The sequence below is a fragment of the Balaenoptera borealis genome, assembly GCF_965194805.1.
Source record: "Balaenoptera borealis genome assembly, chromosome: 16".
In the NCBI taxonomy this organism is placed as follows: domain Eukaryota; kingdom Metazoa; phylum Chordata; class Mammalia; order Artiodactyla; family Balaenopteridae; genus Balaenoptera; species Balaenoptera borealis.
Window position 1 is genome coordinate 12,412,609 of NC_138872.1, and position 22,928 is coordinate 12,435,536.

Sequence of the window (22,928 nt, forward strand, 5' to 3'; positions counted from 1 at the left end):
TTAAATATTAGGAAAATAAAAATGAAATAAATGTGCTCATTGATCAGGAAAGACTTGAAACCCCTGGGGAAAAAACCCTAAAAACAATATTCTGCTCCCCAAACTTCCCCTTCCCCCAAGTTGCAAAACCAATTAAATGGGGGTGTCGGCATAGGTGTCTCTATACTAGAGTCACCTTATAACAAATTCTTTTCAACCTTAAGCCTGACAGTTTCCCTTGCATTTCCTCCTCTTCCTTCATCGTCTCGTTTCCTTTACTTTGTAAATCTGTTCTTAGAGTGTTAGGTTATCCCACTCTCAGCAGCACGGCCTCTATCATGCTGCTACCTCTAGACTTCCTTGGACCGGCTCACCAAATAGCATTCTTGACTTGTCATGGTCCCCTAGAGATTCAGTGTTCCCCATATTTGCCATTTGAATACCATCTTAATAGGAAATGGCACAGACTATTTCAGTCCTCTGGGATTTATTGCTTTTTCTTCTAATGTGTTCTTATATCCACATTTTATTGACTTTATAAAGCTCCCGCCCACCAAGGCCATTTTATTTTACTTATAATTATCAGAAATAGATATGGTCTGAGGATGGCAGCCTCTGGAGATAAGACTAGAGGACGCCCTAGGAATGAGAAGTTAGCTGTGTGGAAAAGGACAGTCGTTGTTTGAGAAATGGTATTGGCATATCGAGTTTTTATGAAATAACGAACAGGGTACAGCTGACAGCTGTTGCGGTAACCAGTGTGTGTGTCTCTGCTCAAAAGACCTCCTTGTTATTCCCTTGGTTATAATAGCAGTGCTTCATCTGATTTCAAATCTTGTGTGCTTGCCATGGTTTAGTTATTCCTCTGACTTCTATTCTTTCTCTTTTGAAGACACACCCCCTCCTAGGTTACCTGGCTTCAACTGGTTCAGAAAAGATCCCAGCTGTGTCTTCAGATATGTGCCCCCATTGTGGTTTGCAGTATTGCATCACTGCTGCTTTAAATCCTTAGACCTTCAGCTTGTTTTCCCTCTTTTTTCATATCCCTGGGAGAGCTGCAGTCTTAAATACTGCTAGTTGACTTCAATGCTCTTACGTTATTTTTCAGTTCCTTCTAACATGGCACACCCCAAAGAGAAAACCCCAATGTGTCTTGTGAATGAGTTAGCCCGTTTCAACAAGATTCAACCTGAGTATAAGCTTTTGCGTGAGCAAGGTCCAGCTCACTGTAAGGTAAATATTGTCCATACTCCTTGTGCATTTATAACCCACTAGGAATGTTTTGTTTCTTTTTATACAGTTGCAAGTGGTTCTGTGATGCAAAATACATATTTTCAAACTGCTGAGGTTGTCTTAAAGAGACGCAAAAGTACAGATTGTTGGCGAGTCGCTTCTTTTTTCATCCTTGCAGAATGGGTCAAAGAAAAGATGTGCTTCTTTGGGGGATATTTGGCTTTTAAAACTCCAATTAGTGTGTGGTTGTTTAGCATTCTGAATAGAGACAATTCACAAGCACCTGTGAATGATTTCCTGTGAGTTTTCCAGGCTCTGGGCCTCCTGGCTTCTGCCTACCTCTGGCTCCTTTCCTGCTTGTTTGAAAGTGCATGTGTACCTTAGACTGGGCAGGGAGAGAAGGTGAATGGGAAGTCAGTTTTGCCACTTGTTAGCAATCAGATAACAAGGTTTGAATATGAGAGGTAAAATTAGTCTCCCAGTGAGTATTTTGGATTATCTCTGATTTCAGGTACCCTTCTCATCCCCTCATCTTAGAGGATGAAAGACTGACTGTAATTTGAATTTTTCCTATTTGTTATTCAGGAGTTTAGTCTTTTAAGCTTGTTTGATATCTGTGCTAATGTATCAATACATCTTGGAACTTAAATGTTTGCATATCTGGCTTTATCTTTTGCAGCTGTAGTATGAGACATAAGGAATTGGGCCTCCTGTTTCTGATCCTAGCCTTGCAGTAAGATAATATACTTTTATAAGGATGAGTTATTTGTCTCTTTATGCCTCATTTTTCTTGACATGCAAACCTCAAACCTTGAATGATACCAGGTTTCTCTTTTCATTTGACTAAAAGTAACATCAACCACAATCATAAGTAGGCACCATAGGATAGCACAGTTAGGTGAGTTGCCTTTGGAGTCAGACAGATCTGGGTTTGAATCTTAGCTTCTTACTAGCTGTGTGACCTTGGGCAAGTTGCTACTTTTTTTGAACCTCAGTTTTCTCATCTGTAAAATGGGGATAATAATACCTACCAAATAAGTCTATTGTGAGATATATTAAAGTGTGGAGCACAATGTTTAGCACATAGTAAATGCTTGAGAAATGGTACCTATTATTATTAGGCAATTATGCATTTAAGAAAAACAGAAATTTCCCACTCACATGAAGCTAGTTTTAATATTATTCTAAAGCATAATTATATTTGAAATGTTTCTTTACTTTTAGAAGGCAATTAGCCATTTTTTATAACTGTTCTGTTTCTTCTACAGGATTTTTTTTGCAGATCTTAACTTTGGGATTCCCTTTATTAACTGTTTTTGATATTTTTGGAAATATGTACCTTCTCACTTGAACTTTAGTACTTTAGGTAATTTGGCTGTGTGTTCAATCTGTAACTGCATTTTTTTTTTTTTTTACCTGCAAGTTGTTCAAAGAGGAAAAGTTATTCCCTCCTAGATGATTGTTAGACTATTTAAAAAGTCAGAGGTCTGGTGTACTTTTAATTCTCTCTGAACCAAGATCTAACCTCACTACCAACCCTCCACACAGAAGGCAGCAGAGTGGCAGCAGCGCCGACGGGGACAGTCCTGGAGAAAGGCAAGACTGATCATGAAATTAACTCTTTTCTATCTTTTAGCATTTTCCCCTTCAGTGTCTTTCCATGAAAGGATCACAAAAATGACTCAGGGATTGCACAGGATTGCAGGCTTCTTCTGCCATTTGACTTTTCATGCCAGCCAGGGTTTTGAGTTCATGCTATTGGTGCTTAAATGAGTAGCTTTATGAACTGCAGCATAAATATAGGAGACCCCTAATATTACAAGGGGGATGAAGGATTCTTTAATTTTTCCCCTTTAGTGGAAGCTGTGCACTGAGGGAATCCTGAAGTTAAGACCTATAAGAAAAATCAGCTGTAAGGCAAGTTGGCCCCATCCCTTTAGGCACCAAATTTAAATGACCTAGGCATACTCAAATTACCATTTCTCATGTGAATTATTTGTCAATGAAATAAAGTGATATTCGGTGATAAAGAAGATCAGAAGAATAAAAGCTCCAGAGTAGTGAGTTTCAAACGTTGAAGTGCATCAGAATCACTTTGGGAGCTTGTTAAAAATACACATGCTTGGGTCTCCCCTCGTGCTGTTCAGTCGAAATCTCTGGGTGTGTGTATCTGCTTCCCAGGTTATTCTTCAGATGCTCACCAAAGTTAAAGAATCACTGAGCTGTGATGAGTCATGGTTTTTTTTTTGATAGAGTATTAGTCCAGTTCTGATCGGATTAACGTAACCTAATTTTACGAATGGAGTGTGCACGTGAGTTACCTTTATACCTAAAAAGGAAAAAAGAGGCTTGCCATTGTCAGTATTTGTTGAGGACAAAATTAGCTGTTTTGGATGCCTCCTTAGAATTGAGTTCAGAAACGTTTTTAGATCTTTGCTTGCTGTGAATCTGATTTGCTTCTGCAAGTGGAGGCAGTGTCTGACTAGTGCAGTCTTAGGAAAGTAAAAGGCAACATTTTCGAACCTGGCTGACATTCCCAAATTTATTCGAGTTTTCGTCCTAATGGGGTTGTGTTTTCAGACAAGCGTCCACAAACAAATTACAACATCAAAACAAATAATTGTCTTCATTTGTATGAGGTACTACTGTGTGTCTAAATCAAGTTTGCTAAGTTTCTTCCATGAGAAATAATAGGAAGACAATTTTCTATTTGGATGGCTTCCAAATCATCAGCATTTAATATTTTAATATATAAGAGAACATTTTTTAATCTCTGTACTTACCCCCATCTTTCAAAGCGTAGTTTTTTCATGGAGTGCTATGCAGTACAAGTCAGTGATATGTGTATCTTTTTGTGTTTATAAAAACAACGAAAAAGGGGATGAAGGGATAAATTATCAAGATAATGACCAGGCCTTTTAAACCATGACCATAAATTATGTTCAAGGACCAAGTGACATATTATAGTCAACATCAGGTTTCATGAATTGAGAGCTCACAATTTTCATTTGTAGGTGTTTACAGTACAGCTAACCCTTGGAGATCAGCACTGGGAAGCTGAAGGAAGTAGTATTAAAAAAGCCCAACACACAGCTGCTGCCAAAGCTTTGGAAGGAACAAAATTTCCTAAACCTATAGTCCGCCCTTTTCGTAGCGAAGGAAGGAATCCAGGTATTATGCGTGGGCCAAGACAGGTTCCTTTCAAAAGTGTGTCTAGAGGTATCCGTTTAGTATGTATATGAATTCTTTCTTAACTAACTTGTTGGTTTTGAAAGCACAGAGTCTGCACTACCAGTGGCAAATGCTTACCTTTTCAGGTCTTAGCCTTACTCTAAAGCAGTGGTTCCCAGGCTCCAGTCCCTCTACTGCTGGTCTGGAGTGGTGGTCGTGGGAGGTGAGGGATGTCGCCAGATGATTTCCGAGATTTTTAGAAAAGCCTAATGAAATACATGTTTTCTTTTGACAAGGCTGTATACATGCCAAGAATGTGGGTTTTAGCTAAAAATCACTTCAACTCCGTGTGGTCATATTGATTATAATATGTTGATCATACCCCTGATTATCAGTTTTATGTTTCCTGATCATTAACAAGAATGAGAAAATATTTTAAATATTTGTTTCTTAAATACAAATCAGTAGGTAATATCTCTTCAAGCAAGGGCCCAACGGGGGAGAATACTGATAAAAAGGAGTGTCTGGCGAGAGCTTGGGAACCACTGACCTGGAGGCTGTAGGTAGAAGTGACTGTTTTAGGAGAGTTACCCCTCCAGTACATGAAGTCATCCCAGGCCCTTTGCACTCGGGAATGATCTGGGAAGATCTCAAAAGATCTCGGTCACACCTTTCTTGTTGCTTTTGATTGCTTTGTGGTATCCTTTCTTTAAATTTATTCTCTCCTGCAGGTAAATTTTATGGGTCAAAACTGCTCTTACTTAAAATGCAACTATTTGAATTGTGTAAAAAATACAATTCTGATGTTAGCTAGAGAGAGGTTGGTTATTCTTGTGACCCTCTGACTTTGCAAACTCAAAGATATTCTTATAAATTTGATTTTATGCACTAAATTTAGTCAAACCAGTTATGGTACAGAATCGAGTCATTTTTATTTTCCTCTACATACATCCTAAAGAGGCATTTTAAAGTGGATTTTTGTGTGCATTTAAATCGAACTTTGCCATTGCTAGTGTTGTTCTGTGTTTGATATTAAAGTGTTGTTTTCAAATGTGATTGTGCACCTACACTAATCTTTCCAGGCTGGTTTTCTTTTTAAATGATTTTTAAAGGTTTATGAATTGGATGAAATGAGAGGGGAAAAAAAGGAAGATGAATAATGAGTATTTTCTAAAGTTGCTATTTCTGAGATAACCCAAGATATACTTGCTCCTGTTGTATACGGCAACAGAACTCATTTTTCTAACAAGTATTACCACAAGTCAGATCCCATTATAAGTATCAAGAATGAAACATCCAGTGCTTCCCTGGTTGTCCAGTGGTTAAGACTCCGTGCTTCCACTGCTGAGGGCGCAGGTTCAATCCCTGATCGGGGAAGTTCCACGTGCTGTGAGGTGCGGCACCCCCCAAAAAAAAATTAAGAATGGAAACATCTAAATATTTTGTGGGTCTCATCTGACTTCTCCAGATAGAATTTACTTGTCTCCTCCTCAGTGATACTGCACCTTTCCTTAGAGCACACATAATGTTGTATTGTAGTTCTTTGAGTGTGTTTTGTGTTCTTTGAACTCCTCTGGGGCAAGAATTGTGTTCAAGCTTCTCACAGTACTTTGCCTCCAGTTAGTATTGAATAAATGCATTGTTCTATGAAATAGTGTGTACAAATATCCTTCTAAGTGTAAGCCAGTCAGTCAGTACAACCAAAGTTATGTTGGTTGAGTATTCCCAAACAATGAAATGATTTGGATGGTCCTATGGGATTTTTTAATCATGGAATTTGATGTGTATTGGAAGTTATTTCTGACAACTGGCTTTCACTGCTAACATCTTGTGTTACACTGATGCTCCCCTAACAGCCGTTGCAGTGTATTTTGTGCTGCTGACTGTCTATTAATACCTAGAAATCACAGCAGATTCTTGGATTTCCTGACCTGATGCCTAGCAGTGAAGTACTTAGATCTTTTCCTGAAATACATCATGAATCCAGTTAGTAGAAAGCATGCTATTCTTTTTGATTTTAGTGAGTGTCATTCTCATATCAGAAAAAAACAATTCTTTGTGTTGATTCTGTGTTGCAGAAAGCATAACCCCTACTGTAGAGCTAAATGCACTGTGCATGAAACTTGGAAAAAAACCAATGTATAAGCCTGTCGACCCTTACTCTCGGATGCAGTCCACCTATAACTACAACATGAGAGGAGGTGCTTATCCCCCAAGGTATGTGTTTGTTTTGTTTTCAATACAGGTGAAGATATATTTGATCTTTTACATAGAATAATAAGATCTTTAGATTGTAGAGCACATAATGGTTTGGTCCTCTTTGGCCTGCCAAATGCTAAGGTCAGTCTTAATTGTCTTGGTGTCATTGGAACTGTATCTTGATGCTCTTTTAACTCCTGTCATTGGAAAGGGCCTGAGCACATTCCTCATGAGCAGTACGGCTCGTGCCCCAAGCTATCTGCTTAAAGCTGTCACCATTCTAACTGCTTTGTGCAACTGAGTCATATTTTTATTTTTTAAACAAAGATGGCCTAATGATTTTATTTTATTTTTTAAAAGATTTATTAATTTTTTTTTGGCTGTGTTGGGTCTTCGTTGCTATGCGCGGGCTTTCTCTAGTTGCGGCGAGCGGGGGCTACTCATTGTTGCGGTGCGCGGGCTTCTCATTGCAGTGGCTTCTCTTGTCACGGAGCACGGGCTCTAGGGCATGTGGGCTTCAGTAGTTGTGGCGCGTGAGCTCTAGAGGGCAGGCTCAGTAGTTGTGGCGCACAGACTTAGTTGCTCCGTGGCATGTGGGATCTTCCCGGACCAGGGCTCGAACCCGTGTCCCCTGCATTGGCAGGCGGATTCTTAACCACTGTGCCACCAGGAAAGTCCCAAACTGAGTCATATTTGAACATGATTCCTGCAACACCACAATTCTCAGCATTCACAGATTTCCTGATTATTGTTTATTGGGTACTTTTTGTTGAACTTACATATGTGTTTGCAAATAGCCTTGGTATACAGATGCAGTAAAATATTAATTGAAACCTGAAAATGCCATGCGTTGAAAACCTTCTGCTTGTGGTCATAAGACACTAGTGGATAGATTGATGATCAAACTGGAGGTCTTCATTTCCCTGCCCTACTTTGGGGTAGGAGGGAGGTGGAGGCCAAAGCCATTTTAAAAATAGAAACCAGCCTCTGCCAGGCTATAGCATATTGGGATTTCCAGAAATGAGGGTCCTTTTTAAAAGACATCTGTTAAAAAATTTCCATCCTTTTCTGGAGACACGGAAGCGTGAATCTCAGGTACGAGAAAGTAGAGCAAGTTAAGTTTTCTGTCTCAGCCAAAGGCTAATCTATTTTAGATTTTGTAAATATGGGTTACCTTTATAAATTGAACTCATATAATTTGTAAGGCAGTGTATTTTGTGGAACATAAACAGTATTTGCTGATACCGTGTGGCAATTCTAATGCAGCATAAACATGGGAAATCTCTGGATGTACTGATGAGGAGTCATTATTGGCGCGCAAACGCTGATGTGATCAGGACCTGTGATGAAGGAAACACCTGGAATTTGTCAGAGAACGTATGGTGACTTACCTGAGACTAATTTTCCTTACCCCCCTCTATTTTTAGGTACTTCTACCCATTTCCAGTGCCACCTTTACTTTATCAAGTTGAACTTTCTGTGGGAGGACAGCAATTTAACGGGAAAGGAAAGACGAGACAGGCTGCGAAACACGATGCTGCTGCAAAAGCTTTGAGGACCCTGCAGAACGAGCCCCCACCTGACAGGCTGGAGGTGAGGAGAGAGCAGAGCTGGGGCTCCTTGACGCTTTGGGTGTAGCAGGAAGGTGGTAGGGAAGACACCATCTCAAGTTGCTTTCTCTAAGAGGATGTATAGAGAGTTGTCCATAATGTCTGTTATTTGAGAGCTTACAAGTTTTTATACCCTGTAGCTCTCTTGCCTTTCTTCCCCCTTAAAAAAATGTCTTAGCAAGAAAGTCAGGTGTCTTCTTTTGTGCTCAATGGCATAGTTTTGAGTGAACATGTTAGAAAGATTGTGGACTCACTTGAGTTGTGAAGAACATGCATGGCTGAATTCTTTGGTGCTGAAGATTATGCTTGTCAGAATCTGTGTTTTATGGTACCAGGTTAGAGGATTTTCTAAAGCCATTTTGACCAGTCTTTCTTTCTTTATTATCTTGAAGTGCCAGTTACCCATTGCTGCTTAACACACTATCACAAAAATTAGTGGCTTAAACACCTACAGGCCTTTATTTTGCTCACAAGCCTGCAGTTCAGGCAGGGCTTGGCACGGGGAGCTTGTCTCTGCTACACGTAGCTTGGGCTGAGGCAGCTCTGCAGGGGCTGGAGGATCTCTGTCAAGATGGCTCCTTCACGTGGCTGCTGAGTTGTTGCTGGCTGTCGCTTGGGAACTGAGAGGGGGCTTTGGTCCGGGGACCTCAGTTCCTCTCCTAGTTAACCTATGCAGAGATTGTTTACACATCCTCACAGTGTGGTGGCTAGGTTCCAAAGGTGAGCATTCTAGAAGACAGGAAATGGAAGCAGTTGCCAGTTTCTTAGGACCTAGGCCCAGAAGTCAGCACAGCGTCACTTCTGCCATATTCTGTAGGTCAAGCAGGCACAGAGTCCAGATTCAAAAAGAGGAGATACAGAATCTCACTTTTTTTTGGTACTGAGGTGAAATTCACAAAACAATTTCACAATTTTAACCATTTTAAGTGTATAATTCAGTGACTTTTAGTGCGTTCACAATGCTGAGAACCCCACTTCTGGATGAGAGGAGTATCAAAGAATTTGGGGGCTGTTTTATTTTTTATTTTTTGGCCACACCACGCGGCTTGTGAGATTTTAGTTCCCCAACCAGGGATTGAACCCAGGCCCTCGGCAGTGAGAGTGTGGAGCCCTAATCACTGGGCTGCCAGGGAATTCCCTTGGGGGCTGTGTTTTAAAATTATCACAATAGGTAAAGGATTTGAACTCTTTGTGACTAAATAGGAATATGGGTCTTAGAAAATCAGTGATTCCATGCCATTGAGGGTCCAGAGTTCCAGGAGAAACCCACTGAGTTAGAAAACATTGAGATTTCATGATTCTGTTTAATCATAGTATGAAATGTCTCCTGAATACATCCCTGGGAAGCATTTGACTCTTCTTCCTCAAGAAACAAGTCCTCAAAGAATAAGAAGATCTTGCACAGAACATTGGGCTAAATGGGTGATGATAGGTATGAAGTTGAAGGGACCCTTGGCAGGGTGCTTGCTGAGGTCCATTGTGTCCAGCTGTCCCCCAGGGTGACCCAGCTCAGGGTGGTGCTCTGTGGCTTCACGGCTGCTGTGCAGGAAGGTTTTGTTTTTCTTTTGTTGCAGTGCATTTCCATCTTGAGTGTCATCACGCATTTTAACAGAGATGATCTGTTTCCTGGGTCCACTGAGGACCAAATAAAGGAGAATGGACTATAACTTAGCAGAGGAGAATTTAGTGAGGTGAAAGGATGACGTCCTCAGTGGTGAGATTTGTTAAAAACACCGAAGGTAGTGAAATCTGAATTATTTTTGGAGGCTTCGGTTTTTGAGTTGACTTTGGTGCTAATATAATTGGAGTCAGATGGAGTAGGTATTTCTTGGTTCCTTCTAGCCAGCAGTTGTTAAACGATCGCTGAACAGTGTATGTGGGTTGTCTGCTTCAGAATCACTTGAGAAGTTTAAAAAAAAAATTCCTTGGCCTAACCCACATGAATCTAGATTCTAATGCAGTGGGTCTAGCCAGGAGTCTGGCTTTTTCTTTTTCTTTTTTTCTTTTTTTTTTTTAAAGTTATACAATTTTTATTTATTTATTTATTTATTTATTTATTTATTTATTTATTTATGGCTGTGTTGGGTCTTCGTTTCTGTGCGAGGGCTTTCTCTAGTTGTGGCAAGCGGGGGTCACTCTTCATCACGATGCGCGGGCCTCTCACTATCGTGGCCTCTCTTGTTGTGGTGCACAGGCTCCAGACGCGCAGGCTCAGTAGTTGTGGCTCACGGGCCTAGTTGCTCCGCGGCATGTGGGATCTACCCAGACCAGGGCTCGAACCCGTGTCCCCTGCATTGGCAGGCAGATTCTCAACCACTGCGCCACCAGGGAAGCCCCTGGCTTTTTCTTTTTTTCCTTTTTTTTTTTCTGGCTGTGCTGCGTGGCATGTGGGATCTTAGCGCCCTGACCAGGGATCGAACCCACGCTGCCTTCAGTGGGAGTGTGGAGTCTTAACCACTGGACCACCAGGGAAGTCCCGCTTTTTTTTCTTTTTTAACATGCTCTTAGAGTACCTCTAAAGCACAGTCAGGGTTTGGGAATCCCAGGTCCTAAGTGTTTTCAGTGCTTCCCATGCAGTTTTCCCCCTTGGAATCCTCCTTGGAAGTATGTACTCACCATATTGCTGCAAAGGGAAAGTGCCCGTCAGTGTCTCAGAGTGACTCACGGAGCGGTTGGTTGGCTCGGGTCTTGAGGTCAGGGGCTGTAGTGGACACCCTCTCCTCGGCTCATCTGACGTTCTGTAAGCAGCTTGGCTGGGAGTCATGATCATCACTTGTGCCCCTTGTTTCCTCCTCTTTGCCCCTTTTCTAATTCTTTCTATATGGTTTGAAGTAGAGACCTCAGAAATGAGGATCATTAACTAGGATATGACCTTTTCTTTGAGTTAATAAGTGAAACACTTGGCTTCCCACGTAAATGAGCTGCCCCTGGTCTACCAGGCCCCCTGGAGGGTGGGCAGCAGGGGAGAAAGACATTTTTAAAAGACAGCTGTAATTTTTTTTCTTATAAGTGATGCCTGTGAACTATGAAAAATTTTAAACTCAAAAAAAAAAGAAAAAAGAAAAACAAATGCTGTATAAATTTACCACTTGTAGATCGTCACTATAAACATTTTTGTGGATGTACATATAAGTAAGTACATGCACGTGTTTCACAAAAATGGGATGATATGGTACAGTAACCACCTTTTTTTCACTGAAGTGCTCATTATGAATATGTTGTCATGCCATTTACTTACAATTCCATGGAGGACTCAAATTCAGCATGGTTCTAAGCACTTTTTTTTTTTTTGGCCACACTGCATAGCATGTGGGATCTTAGTTCCCCGACCAGGGTTTGAACCCACACCCCTTGCACTGGAAGTGCAGAATCTCAACCACTGGACCGCCAGGGATATCCCTTAAGCACTTGTTAATGACTGCACAGTGTTCCATTGTGTGAGCATACCAGTTTATTTTTTCAACAACAGAGGCTTGGTTTTTAGGTTGTTTGCAGTTTTTCCTGTTATAAAAATAGGTAGTGAAGAACATTGTTGTAGTTAAATCTTTGTGTATGTCCGTGATTATTTTTATGAGCCACAGTCCTAGAAGTGGAATTTCATGGTAACGTATATGGCCAAGTTCCCCACCAGGAAGATGGTACCATTTTAGGCCTCTGCCAACAGGGTCTGAGCAGCCTGTTTGCCCACAGCCTGCCAGCACTGGAAATTATCATTTTAAACAAAGTGTCCATTTTGCTATTGAAAATTTTTAGCTCATGTGATCGTGTGGTGGATCAATTCACCTTCTCTAAAACATAGCCAATAAAGCTGGCGGTTTCTGTCTAAGACAGGTGTGGTCTGGTCCGTTGATGACAGGCACTGTGCTCGGCTGGCCCTAAAGGTAAACAGCAGCACTGCCCCTCCCCATGTGGAGCTTGGTTGAGTGGAATATCATCAAGAAGTGCAGTGCTAGGATGGAAGTAGCAAGTATCATGAGAGCATAAAATGTCTTGTTTAGGTAGGAGTACTGATGGTGCATTGAGGAAGAGTCATTTAAGCTCAGACTGAAGATGAGCAGAAGAGCAGGGGAAGTACATTCCCAGCAGAGGGAGCAGCTTGAGCAGAGGTCCTGAGTTGGGAAAGCACCTCTATTCTATTCTATTCTGTTCTGTTCCTGTCCTGTCCATGGCTTGTGCTAATAAAGGATGACTTATTCAGTGTTGAGGTGTTAGCAGTAATGATGGTCATAACTACAGTATCTGTAATAGAGAAAAACAGGAGCTAGCCTAATATGTCCATTAGTAGGGAAATGGTTAAATAAATGAATACATTTATCCCAGGAGTATCAGAGTGTGGTAGATCTGTTTACGTGGATGTGAAAGGAGGCCCATAATGTATTGAATGGGGGGGGAATCATGATCCAGAGCTGTTACTACGTGTATAGTGTGATTGTGTTAAGTAATCAAAAGCACCAACTGTGTGTGTATGTATCTGTATATATTTGCACGTGCATAGTTTCTATTTTGAAGGTTATAGCAAACTTTAAAAGTAGTTTTCTCTTGGTGGTAGTGGTAGAGGACAGACTTTTTTTAAATTGTATTGTTTGAAGTTTTCTTTTTTTAAATACTACTTCTGAAAAAATAAATAAATGCACTTCTTCCTGGTCTTGAGTTCTTGTCTTCACTTGAGCCAGGGACATGTTTAAGTAGGACTAAAACTAAAATTGGAGACCTTAATCTTCATTATACTATCAGGGTCCATGGGACCCAATTTTCATTTTTGAGCTTTCTCTAGCTCTGTAAGAATTGATACTACATGACTTCTATTCTTTTTCTAGAGGTTTTAAAAAGAACAAAGAGAAAACATACTTATTTTTGAAAGTAGAATAGTGATTTCTGTCTTAAAATGATCATGTGGGTCCTTTGGATCCTTTTATAAATCTTTACATTATGGAATCTTAATTTTCCTATGCTTTGAAACATTTTGCTGCTGTCCTCCTACATATCATTTCAGCACTCTTCATCATATTTTCCCAAATATGCAATAAACAAGACTAAAATAATAAGAAAGTGGAAGAATGATGAAATCCCTGGGTGGATGATACAGTAGTGAAATAATTGTCATTATTGCATCATCCTTTAATGCTCTTATTGCATTGCCTAATGTATCACATTATCTTTCAAGAAGATACAAAAGAAGACTGGAGACACCATCTTTTTACTCTACTTTTAGCTTTTGTTGAACCCAGGAGAGAATTAAGAATTTTTCTTTTTCCATCCGTACTGGCAAAGAGAAGAAAATTGATGGAGGAAGACATTTTCATTATTAGACAAATCAGAAGATGAATGCAGAGAGACAAACAGCAGCATTCTAGACTCTAATGGTGATGGTGAGATTTGAGTGTTGACGTGACTCAGACTGGGAGTCTTCAGATGATACCTTAGATAAGTTTTCCCAGACTCGAAGAGTCGGCAAGTGAACTATGTATTTCTGTGGTGTATGAAAAAGAAATGTGCATTCTCTTCTGGTCAGTCATTCAACAGGAAGGACTTCGCTGCACAATATTTTGCAACAGGAACTGGACCAACCTGTTTTGTTTTTCTAAAAAATTTGTGTGGCAACATTCTCTCATCTTATATGATGTTTGGCCACCAGAGTTTTCTCACCACTTAATGTCCACAAAATAACTGGATACATGTAGAAAGAGGTGTATGTATTAGAAGGAAATTGATGATACAACAATGAAAAAAAATCATTAGATCCTTCTTTTGGTGTTTATAAATCTAGAAATGAAAGCATTTTGTATTGGGTTGGCCAAAAAGTTCGTTCGGTTAGTGAATCCGTTCAATAATGTTCTTCGTGAAAATGAAAAATGTGTCTTTATTTTTACTTAAAACCGAACAAACTGTTTGGCCAACCCAGTAGTTATGGAGCAAAGAAGATGGCTTTTCTCCCTTCAACAAAGTTATGAGTCAGTTTCAAAAGTAATGTGTTTTGACAATACCAGTACAAGAAGAATCAGAATCATGATAAGCTAGAACCCATTGGAGGTGGATTTGAAATCTGGCATCATTACTGTGGGCTGTGCTCAAAGTTCAGGCGTGACAGCTGGTGAGCAGTTAGTTGCATTTAATGACCTTGCCCATTTGGGATATATGTTCCTTCCTTCCTGACTACAAACCTGGAATAAAAACTTAGGTTTGTTATTTTAATTTTTTATTAAAGTCTCTAATGAAATGATTTTTGTTGTCCTTTTATTCTGTATGTTATTTGTAAAATGTCTTTAAATATAGAAAAATAAAGAGGGCCTGTTGGAGCCAGATGGTAAATGGTGATGACTATTTTTCCCTGGCATATTGAGGGTTAAGCATGGTTCAGAGTGTTTTTTTCTTTTCTTAATGTTGCCTAGATTTTATTGCTGAACCATACACTATGGGATTGATGTTAACAGTAATTCCCACTTCATGAAGGTAAGACTGAGGGCCCGCTACACTTTCCTCATCTCACTGGGAATGGTATTTGTGGATTTGTTTTGAGTCATTTGCTGCTTCCCCCATTGCAACATTTTGTCCAGTCCAGATAATAATAAAATTATTTATGTAAAAGAGCAACATAATCTCACGTCCAGGTAAATGTATATCTTTGTTTCCTGTTTTGCATTTTTATTTTACTGGCTGCTTTGTCCCTTTTGCAATTCCTTTAGAAGAATACCTTCGAGCAGTGAATCTCAACTCTGTTTGCTAGTAAAATCACCTGGGGACTTAAAAAAAAAATCAAATACTATATATAAAACAGATATCCTGGGACTTCCCTGGTGGCGCAGTGGTTAAGAATCCAATGCAGGGGACACGGGTTCGAACCCTGGTCCAGGAAGATCCCACATGCTGTAGAGCAAATAAGCCTGTGTGCCACAACTATTGAGCCTGCGTTCTAGAGCCTGCGAGCCACAACTACTGAAGCCTGCGTGCCTAGAGCCCGTGCTCTGCAACAAGAGAAGCCACCGCAATGAGAAGCCCGCGCACCGCAACAAAGAGTAGCCCCCGCTCGCCACAACTAGAGAAAGCCCGTGCGCAGCAACGAAGACCCAATGCAGCCAAAAAAAAAAAAATATCCAGGCCCTATCTGCAAAAATTTGAGTTCACTTATCTGGAGCAGGGCTCTGGCATCTGTATTTGTAAAGCTCCCAAGTGATTCTAATGCTGCTATGGTTGAGAACTACTGGCTGAGAGTTTAAAATTTAGTAGTAGACCATTGTTTTTTTATCAGACTTATGTGGAACCTCAATATGCAAAATAGAAAAATAACATTTCATTAGTAAAACTTATAAGTTTGAACTTTAGAGTATTTATAAAAGGCAATCAATGAGAATGATTTATGTGAAATTTCACAACACAGAATTGTACTATATATTGTTTTGGTCCATTTGAAAAAAAAAAAAGCCACAAGGCTGGGAAAGATCCAGTCCCATTTTAGAATAGCAGTTAACTCTTCTATGGGAAGAAGAGTGAGAAGGGCTTCACTCATTGTTTTCCTTATAAAAGCAAAAAAAAAAATTGATGTCAGTAGTGTCTAGTGTTGGCATTTGTTAAATCCAGCACAATTGCCTGTTACATTATTATCTGTACTTTTCTGTATGTTTGAAATAGGTCATAACTAAAAATAAAAGTTAAAAGGAATTGAGCTGATATAGTGAACAAAAAAATGAAAATTGGGGTACATGCATGGCAATTGAAGTATTATCATTCTCAGCACCTGGTTTATTTCCAAATTTGGTTCTTGTTGCACCTAAGGAAAACATTCTCATTGACACAGTTATTTATCATGAGAGTGGACCATTTTTAAAAATAACTCATTTATTTAAAAAATCTGTGGATACTCTTCAAATAAACAGCTGTCAGAAAACTTGTTTGTGTACAAAAATGAGTTAACCTGTTAGCACAAGTTAATGTGTTGATGGTCTCTAGTGTGTTACTGTTTGGTATGAAACACATACTTTTCTTTGTTGCTTTTCAAAAAATTAAGATAAAATATATAGATAATATAGAGGACGCCATTTTAACCATTTTTTAAATGTATAGTCTTATGACATCAAATATATTCTCAATGTTATGTAACTATCACCACTGTCCATTTTCAAAACGTTTTCATCATCTCACACAGAAACTCTTGTACACATTAAACAAAACTCCACCTTACCCCGTCCTCATCCCCTGTAAACCTCTGTCCTGCTTCTGTCTCTGCACTTGCCTGTTCTGGATACCGTGTATAAGTGAATATTTGTCTTTTGTGTCTGGCTTATTTCATTTATCCTAATGTTTTCGAGGTTCATCCATGTTGTAGCTTGTTTCACAATTCCATTCCTTTTTAAGACTGAGTAATATTCCATTGTATCAGTATTCCACATTTTGTTTATCCTTTCATCTGTTGATGGATGTTTGGGTGGTTATCATCTTTTGGCTATTGTGAATAATGCTGTTATGAACACTAATGTACAATTTATCTATCCTTACTGAGTATATATTTAGCAGTGAAGTTGCTGGATCATATTGTAATTCTATGTTTAACTTTTTGAGGAACCACCATACCGTTCTCTACAGAGGTTATACCATTTTACATTCTCACCAGCAGTGTACAAAGATTCCAATTTCTGCACATTCTTGACAACACTTGCTATTGTCTGTGGCTGTCCTTATGGGTGTGAAGTGGTATCCCATTGTAGTTTTGATTTGCATTTCTCTGATTAGAGATGTTGAGCATTTGTATATCTTCTTTGGAGAAATGTCTATTCAGATTCTTTCTCCATTTTTGAATTGCATTGTTTGTTGTTGTAGTTCTTTATATATTCTGGACATTAATTCTTTATCAGATACATGATTTGCAAATATTTTCTTCCATTCTGTGGGTTGTCTTTGCTCTCTTAATTGTGTCCTTCAATGTACTGAAGTTCTTTTTGGTTTCTTTTTGTACTAAAGTTTTAAATTTTGAGTCCAATTTATCTGTTGGTTTTCTTTTCTTAAAATTTATTTATTTATTTATTTATTTGTTGGCTGTGTTTGGTCTTTGTTGCTACGTGTGAGCTTTCTCTAGTTGCGGCGAGTGGGGGCTGCTCTTCATTGCGGTGCACGGCCTTCTCATTGCGGTGGCTTCTCTTGTTGCAGAGCATGGGCTCTAGGCACGTGGGCTCTAGAGCGCAGGCTCAGTAGTTGTGGCGCACGGGCTTAGTTGCTCCGCGGCATGTGGGATCTTCCCGGACCAGGGCTCGAACCCGTGTCCCCTGCATTGGCAGGCAGATTCGTAACCACTGTGCCACCAGGGAAGTCCTATTGGTTTTCTTTTGTTGCCTGTGCTTTTGGTGTCATATCCAAGAAATCATTCCCAAATCCAGTGTCATGAAGCTTTTCCCCTGTATTTTCTTCTAAAAGCTTTATACTCTTAGCCCTTATGCTTAGGTCTTTGATCCATTTTGAGTTAATTTGTGTATGTGGTATGAGGTAAGAGTCCAACTTCATTTTTTGTGTGTGTGGTATCTGGTTTTCCCAGCATTTTTGTTGAACATGCTTACTTTTTAAAATACTGTATTTTTTTGTTGTTGTTCTTGTTTAAACCTATTTAAAAAATAAATTTCAAACCAAACCTCTTTGGAACTCTAGCCTTCTAAGACACCTTGCTTGAAGATTTCTGACTTTAAGGACTCACTCATAAAAAGGCAGACCCTCTTTCTCCGTATGATTTAAACAACAAGCATAAAAGTGTGTTTGGCTTAATTTATCACCAGAAGTTGCTATGCAAACAGTTTTGACCAGGTAGTGAGTGAAGTGAAACCAGATTGGAAAGAAAACATTATCATCATGGAAGGAGAGAAGGAATTACAGTGTCTGGTTAAATTTACTTGTACAGGATTATATTCTTAATTATATTAATTTTTTTAATTTAGAGTTTTCTTTCTTTTAATTATAGCTTGAAATATGGATCCTGTGTTAGGGTTAGGATCTACCTGATAAACCTAAGGAAATGCACAACAAATGAAATCCTGGATGGTGCTGCATCTTGCCTAGTCAGTGATTTCAGCCATGGGTTCCTGTCATATAGTTCTGATCTGGATTATAGTTCTGAAATAGGATTTTACAAATTCTTTGACAAAAGAATCCCAATAATAAGAAAAACACAGCTGTCTTGCCATGTTTTGGGGTCACTTTGCTATTACTGAGCTTATCTCATTTCTTGTATTATCACTGCCACACAGTATAGACTCCATGTGGTCCGAGTGCACAGAGAAGATCTCTGCCCTTCTGTAGTCCCAGCCTGTGGAGGACTGTAAATGAACATTGTTACAAAGCTGGAGTCAGCTTTTGTTCAAGGTTCTTTATTAGTTTGCACCTTGCATTTTTGCCAGCAGCAGTTAAGTATAAGACACGTGGCGGTTTTGTAATTGTTCCACTGCATCTTTTTTTAAAAAGTGGTTTCCAGGGATTTTTTTTGTCCAAATAAGAAACCCACATACCTTGGTGGAGAGACTTACATTTGTCTTTGCCATGCCCCACATAGACTGTACTTGGACTTTTTCCAGAATGTGGCTTGCCAGTCCTTGAGGGGGCTTCGGGAGTCCCTCTTCCTGAGCGGCCGTGGCTCACTACAACGCCATTAGGCTGATCCATATCCAAAGGCCTGTTATGTGTGGACTGTTTATGTTGGATTTATGAGGTAGAAACTAGCCAAAGTTTGATAGGACATTTTTTTTTAACCTTTTAATTTCAGTGACACATGGAACACATGTGGCTCTGTTCACGGGGTTACTGCTGCATCCATAAAGCCTAGTTTCAGTGCTTTTAAGGTTTATCATCACAGCTGGGATCTTGACCGCTTTAACAAGAGTTCACTACTAACGAATTATTCTTCCTTTAGGTGAATGGAAGAGAATCAGAAGAAGAAAATCTCAATAAATCTGAAATAAGTCAAGTATTTGAGATTGCACTTAAACGGAACTTGCCTGTGAATTTTGAGGTAAGCTTATTTTACACATCTATTATACTGTTGGTGTTCATCATCAGAATAGTATTTTTCTTAAATAACATTGGAATGATAATCATATATATGTGAATCTTCAAATTTAAGATTCAAACTTTATTTATTTATTTATTTTTAAGTAATCATGTTTTATTAACAGAAGAATATATACATTTATTTTGAATTTTATTTTTTTATACAGCAGGTTCTTATTATCCATTTTATACACATCAGTGTATACATGTCAATCCCAACCTCCCAATTCATCCCCCCCCGCCGCTTTCCCCCCTTGGTGTCCATACGTTTGTTCTCTACATCTGTGTCTCAATTTCTGCCCTGCAAACCGGTTCATCTGTACCATTTTTTTAGGTTTCACATATATGCATTAATATACGATATTTGTTCTTCTCTTTCTGATTTACTTCACTCTGTATGACAGTCTCTAGATCCATCCACCTCTCTACAAATGACCCAATTTCCTTCCTTTTTATGGCTGAGTAATATTCCGTTGTATATATGTACCACATCTTCTTTATCTATTCATCTGTCGATGGGCATTTACGTTGCTTCCATGACCTGGCTATTGTAAATAGTGCTGCAGTGAGCATTGGGGTGCATGTGTCTTTTTGAATTATGGTTTTCTCTGGGTATATGCCCAGTAGTCGGATTGCTGGATCATATGGTAATTCTATTTTTAGTTTTTTAAGGAACCTCCATACTGTTCTCCATAGTGACTGTATCAATTTACATTCCCACCAACAGTGCAAGAGGGTTCTCTTTCTCCACACCCCAACAAAAACAACAGCATTTGTTGTTTGTAGATTTTCTGATGATACCCATTCTAACTGGTGTGAGGTGATACCTCATTGTAGTTTTGATTTGCATTTCTCTAATAATTAGTGATGTTGAGCAGCTTTTCATGTGCTTCTTGGCCATCCGTATGTCTTCTTTGGAGAACTGTCTATTTAGGTCTTCTGCCCATTTTTGGACTGGGTTTGTTTTTTTAATATTGAGTTGCAATGAGCTGTTTATATATTTTGGAGATTAATCCTTTGTCCGTTGATTCGTTTGCAAATATTTTCTCCCATTCTGAGGGTTGTCTTTTCGTCTTGTTTATGGTTTCCTTTGCTGTGCAAAAGCTTTGAAGTTTCATTAGGTCCCATTTGTTTATTTTTGTTTTTATTTCCATTACTCTAGGAGGTGGATCAAAAAAGATCTTGCTGTGATTTATGTCAAAGAGTGTTCTTCCTATGTTTTCCTCTAAGAGTTGTATAGTGTCTGGTCTTACATTTAGGTCTCTAATCCACTTTGAGTTTATTCTTGTGTATGGTGTTAGGGAGTGTTCTAATTTCATTCTTTTACATGTAGCTGTCCAGTTTTCCCAGCACCATTTATTGAAGAGACTGTCTTTCCTCCAATACAAGGATTCTATATCCTTGCTTCCTGTGTCATAGATTAGTTGACCATAGGTGTGTGGTTTATCTCTGGGCTTTCTATCTTGTTCCACTGATCTGTGTTTCTGTTTTTGTGCCAGTACCATATTGTCTTGATTACTGTAGCTTTGTAGTATAGTCTGAAGTCAGGGAGTCTGATTCCTCCAGCTCCGTTCTTTTCCCTCAAGACTACTTTGGCTATTCGGGGTCTTTTGTGTCTCCATACAAATTTTAAGATATTTTTGTTCTAGTTCCATAAAAAATGCCATTGGTAATTTGATAGGGATTGCATTGAATCTGTAGATTGCTTTGGGTAGTAGAGTCATTTTCACAATACTGATTCTTCCAATCCAAGAACATGGTATATCTCTACATCTGTTTGTGTAATCTTTAATTTCTTTCATCCGTGTCTTATAGTTTTATGAATACAGGTCTTTTGTCTCCTTAGGTAGGTTTATTCCTAGGTATTTTATTCTTTTTGTTGCAATGGCAAATGGGAGTGTTTCCTTAATTTCTCTTTCAGATTTTTCATCATTAGTGTATAGAAATGCAAGAGATTTCTGTGCATTAATTTTGTATCCTGCAACTTTATCAAATTCATTGATTAGCTCTAGTAGTTTTCTGGTGGCATCTTTAAGATTCTCTATGTATAGTATCATGTCATCTGCAAACAGTGACAGTTTTACTTCTTCTTTTCCAATTTGTATTCCTTTTATTTCTTTTTCTTCTCTGATTGCTGTGGCTAGGACTTCCAAAACTATGTTGAAGAATAGTGGTGAGAGTGGACATCCTTGTCTTGTTCCTGATCTTAGAGGAAATGCTTTCAGTTTTTCACCATTGAGAATGATGTTTGCTGTGGGTTTGTCATATATGGCCTTTATTATGTTGAGGTAGGTTCCCTCTATGCCCACTTTCTGGAGAGTTTTTATCATAAATGGGTGTTAAATTTTGTCCAAAGCTTTTTCTGTGTCTGTTGAGATGATCATATGGTTTTTCTTCTTCAATTTGTTAATATGGTGTATCACATTGATTGATTTGTATATATTGAAGAATCCTTGCATCCCTGGGATAAATCCCACTGGTGTATGATCCTTTTAATGTGTTGTTGGATTCTGTTTGCTAGTATTTTGTTGAGGACTTTTGCATCTATATTCATCAGTGATATTGGTCTGTAATTTTCTTTTTTTGTAGTATCTTTGTCTGGTTTTGGTATCAGGGTGATGGTGGCCTCCTAGAATGAGTTTGGGAGTGTTCCTTTCTCTGCAATTTTTTGGAAGAGTTTGAGAAGGATGGGTGTTAGCTCTTCTCTAAATGTTTGATAGAATTCACCTGTGAAGCCATCTGGTCCTGGACTTTTGTTTGTTGGAAGATTTTTAATCACCGTTTCTATTTCATTACTTGTGATTGGTCTGTTCATATTTTCTATTTCTTCCTGGTTCAGTCTTGGAAGGTTATACCTTTGTAAGAATTTGTCCATTTCTTCCAGGTTGTCCATTTTATTGGCATAGAGTTGCTTGTAGTAGTCTCTTAGGATGCTTTGTATTTCTGCGGTGTCTGTTGTAACTTCTCCTTTTTCATTTCTAATTTCATTGATTTGAGTCCTCTCCCTCTTTTTCTTGATGAGTCTGGCTAATGGTTTATCAATTTTGTTTATCTTCTCAAAGAACCAGCTTTTAGTTTTATTTATCTTTGCTATTGTTTTCTTTGTTTCTATTTCATTTATTTCTCCTCTGATCTTTATGATTTCTCTCCTTTTGCTAACTTTGGGTTTTGTTTGTTCTTCTTTCTCTGATTCCTTTTGGTGTAAGGTTAGATTGTTTATTTGAGATTTTTCTTGTTTCTTTAGGTAGGCTTTCTTTAGGTAAACTTCCCTCTTAGAACTGCTTTTGCTGCATCCCATAGGTTTTGGATCGTCGTGTTTTCATTGTCATTTGTCTCTAGGTATTTTTTGATTTCCTCTTTGATTTCTTCAGTGATCTCTTGGTTATTTAGTAATGTATTGTTTAGCCTCCATGTGTTTGTGTTTTTTACGTATTTTTCCCTGTAATTCATTTCTAATCTCATAGCGTTGTGGTCAGAAAAGATGCTTGATATGATTTCAGTTTTCTTAAATTTACTGTGGCTTGATTTGTGACCCAAGATGTGATGTATCCTGGAGAATGTTCCATGCGCACTTGAGAAAAAAATGTAATCTGTTTTTGGATGGAATGTCCTATAAATATCAACTAAATCTATCTGGTCTATTGTGTCATTTAAAGCTTCTGCTTCCTTATTTATTTTCATTTTGGATGATCTGTCCATTGCTGTAAGTGAGGTGTT

General features: G+C 38.8%; 1 protein-coding gene across 24 annotated transcripts in view; it reads left to right on the forward strand.

Moving 5' to 3' along the window:
• Positions 1–22,928, forward strand: part of STAU1 (staufen double-stranded RNA binding protein 1) — an 87,562-nt gene that overhangs the window by 46,417 nt on the left and 18,217 nt on the right. For 5 of the 24 annotated variants that reach the window (XM_082362801.1, XM_082362805.1, XM_082362799.1 and 2 more), the window contains 3 exons: positions 6,462–6,600; positions 8,010–8,175; positions 19,075–19,173. In XM_082362801.1, coding sequence (XP_082218927.1) covers positions 6,500–6,600; positions 8,010–8,175; positions 19,075–19,173 — 366 coding nt within the window. In that variant the 5' untranslated portion in view covers positions 6,462–6,499. Of the gene's footprint in view, positions 1–1,087; positions 1,213–2,635; positions 2,809–4,226; positions 4,432–6,284; positions 6,370–6,461; positions 6,601–8,009; positions 8,176–19,074; positions 19,174–22,928 lie in introns of those variants that run through there. The other 19 variants (XM_082362807.1, XM_082362793.1, XM_082362792.1 and 16 more) reach the window with 10 other exon arrangements.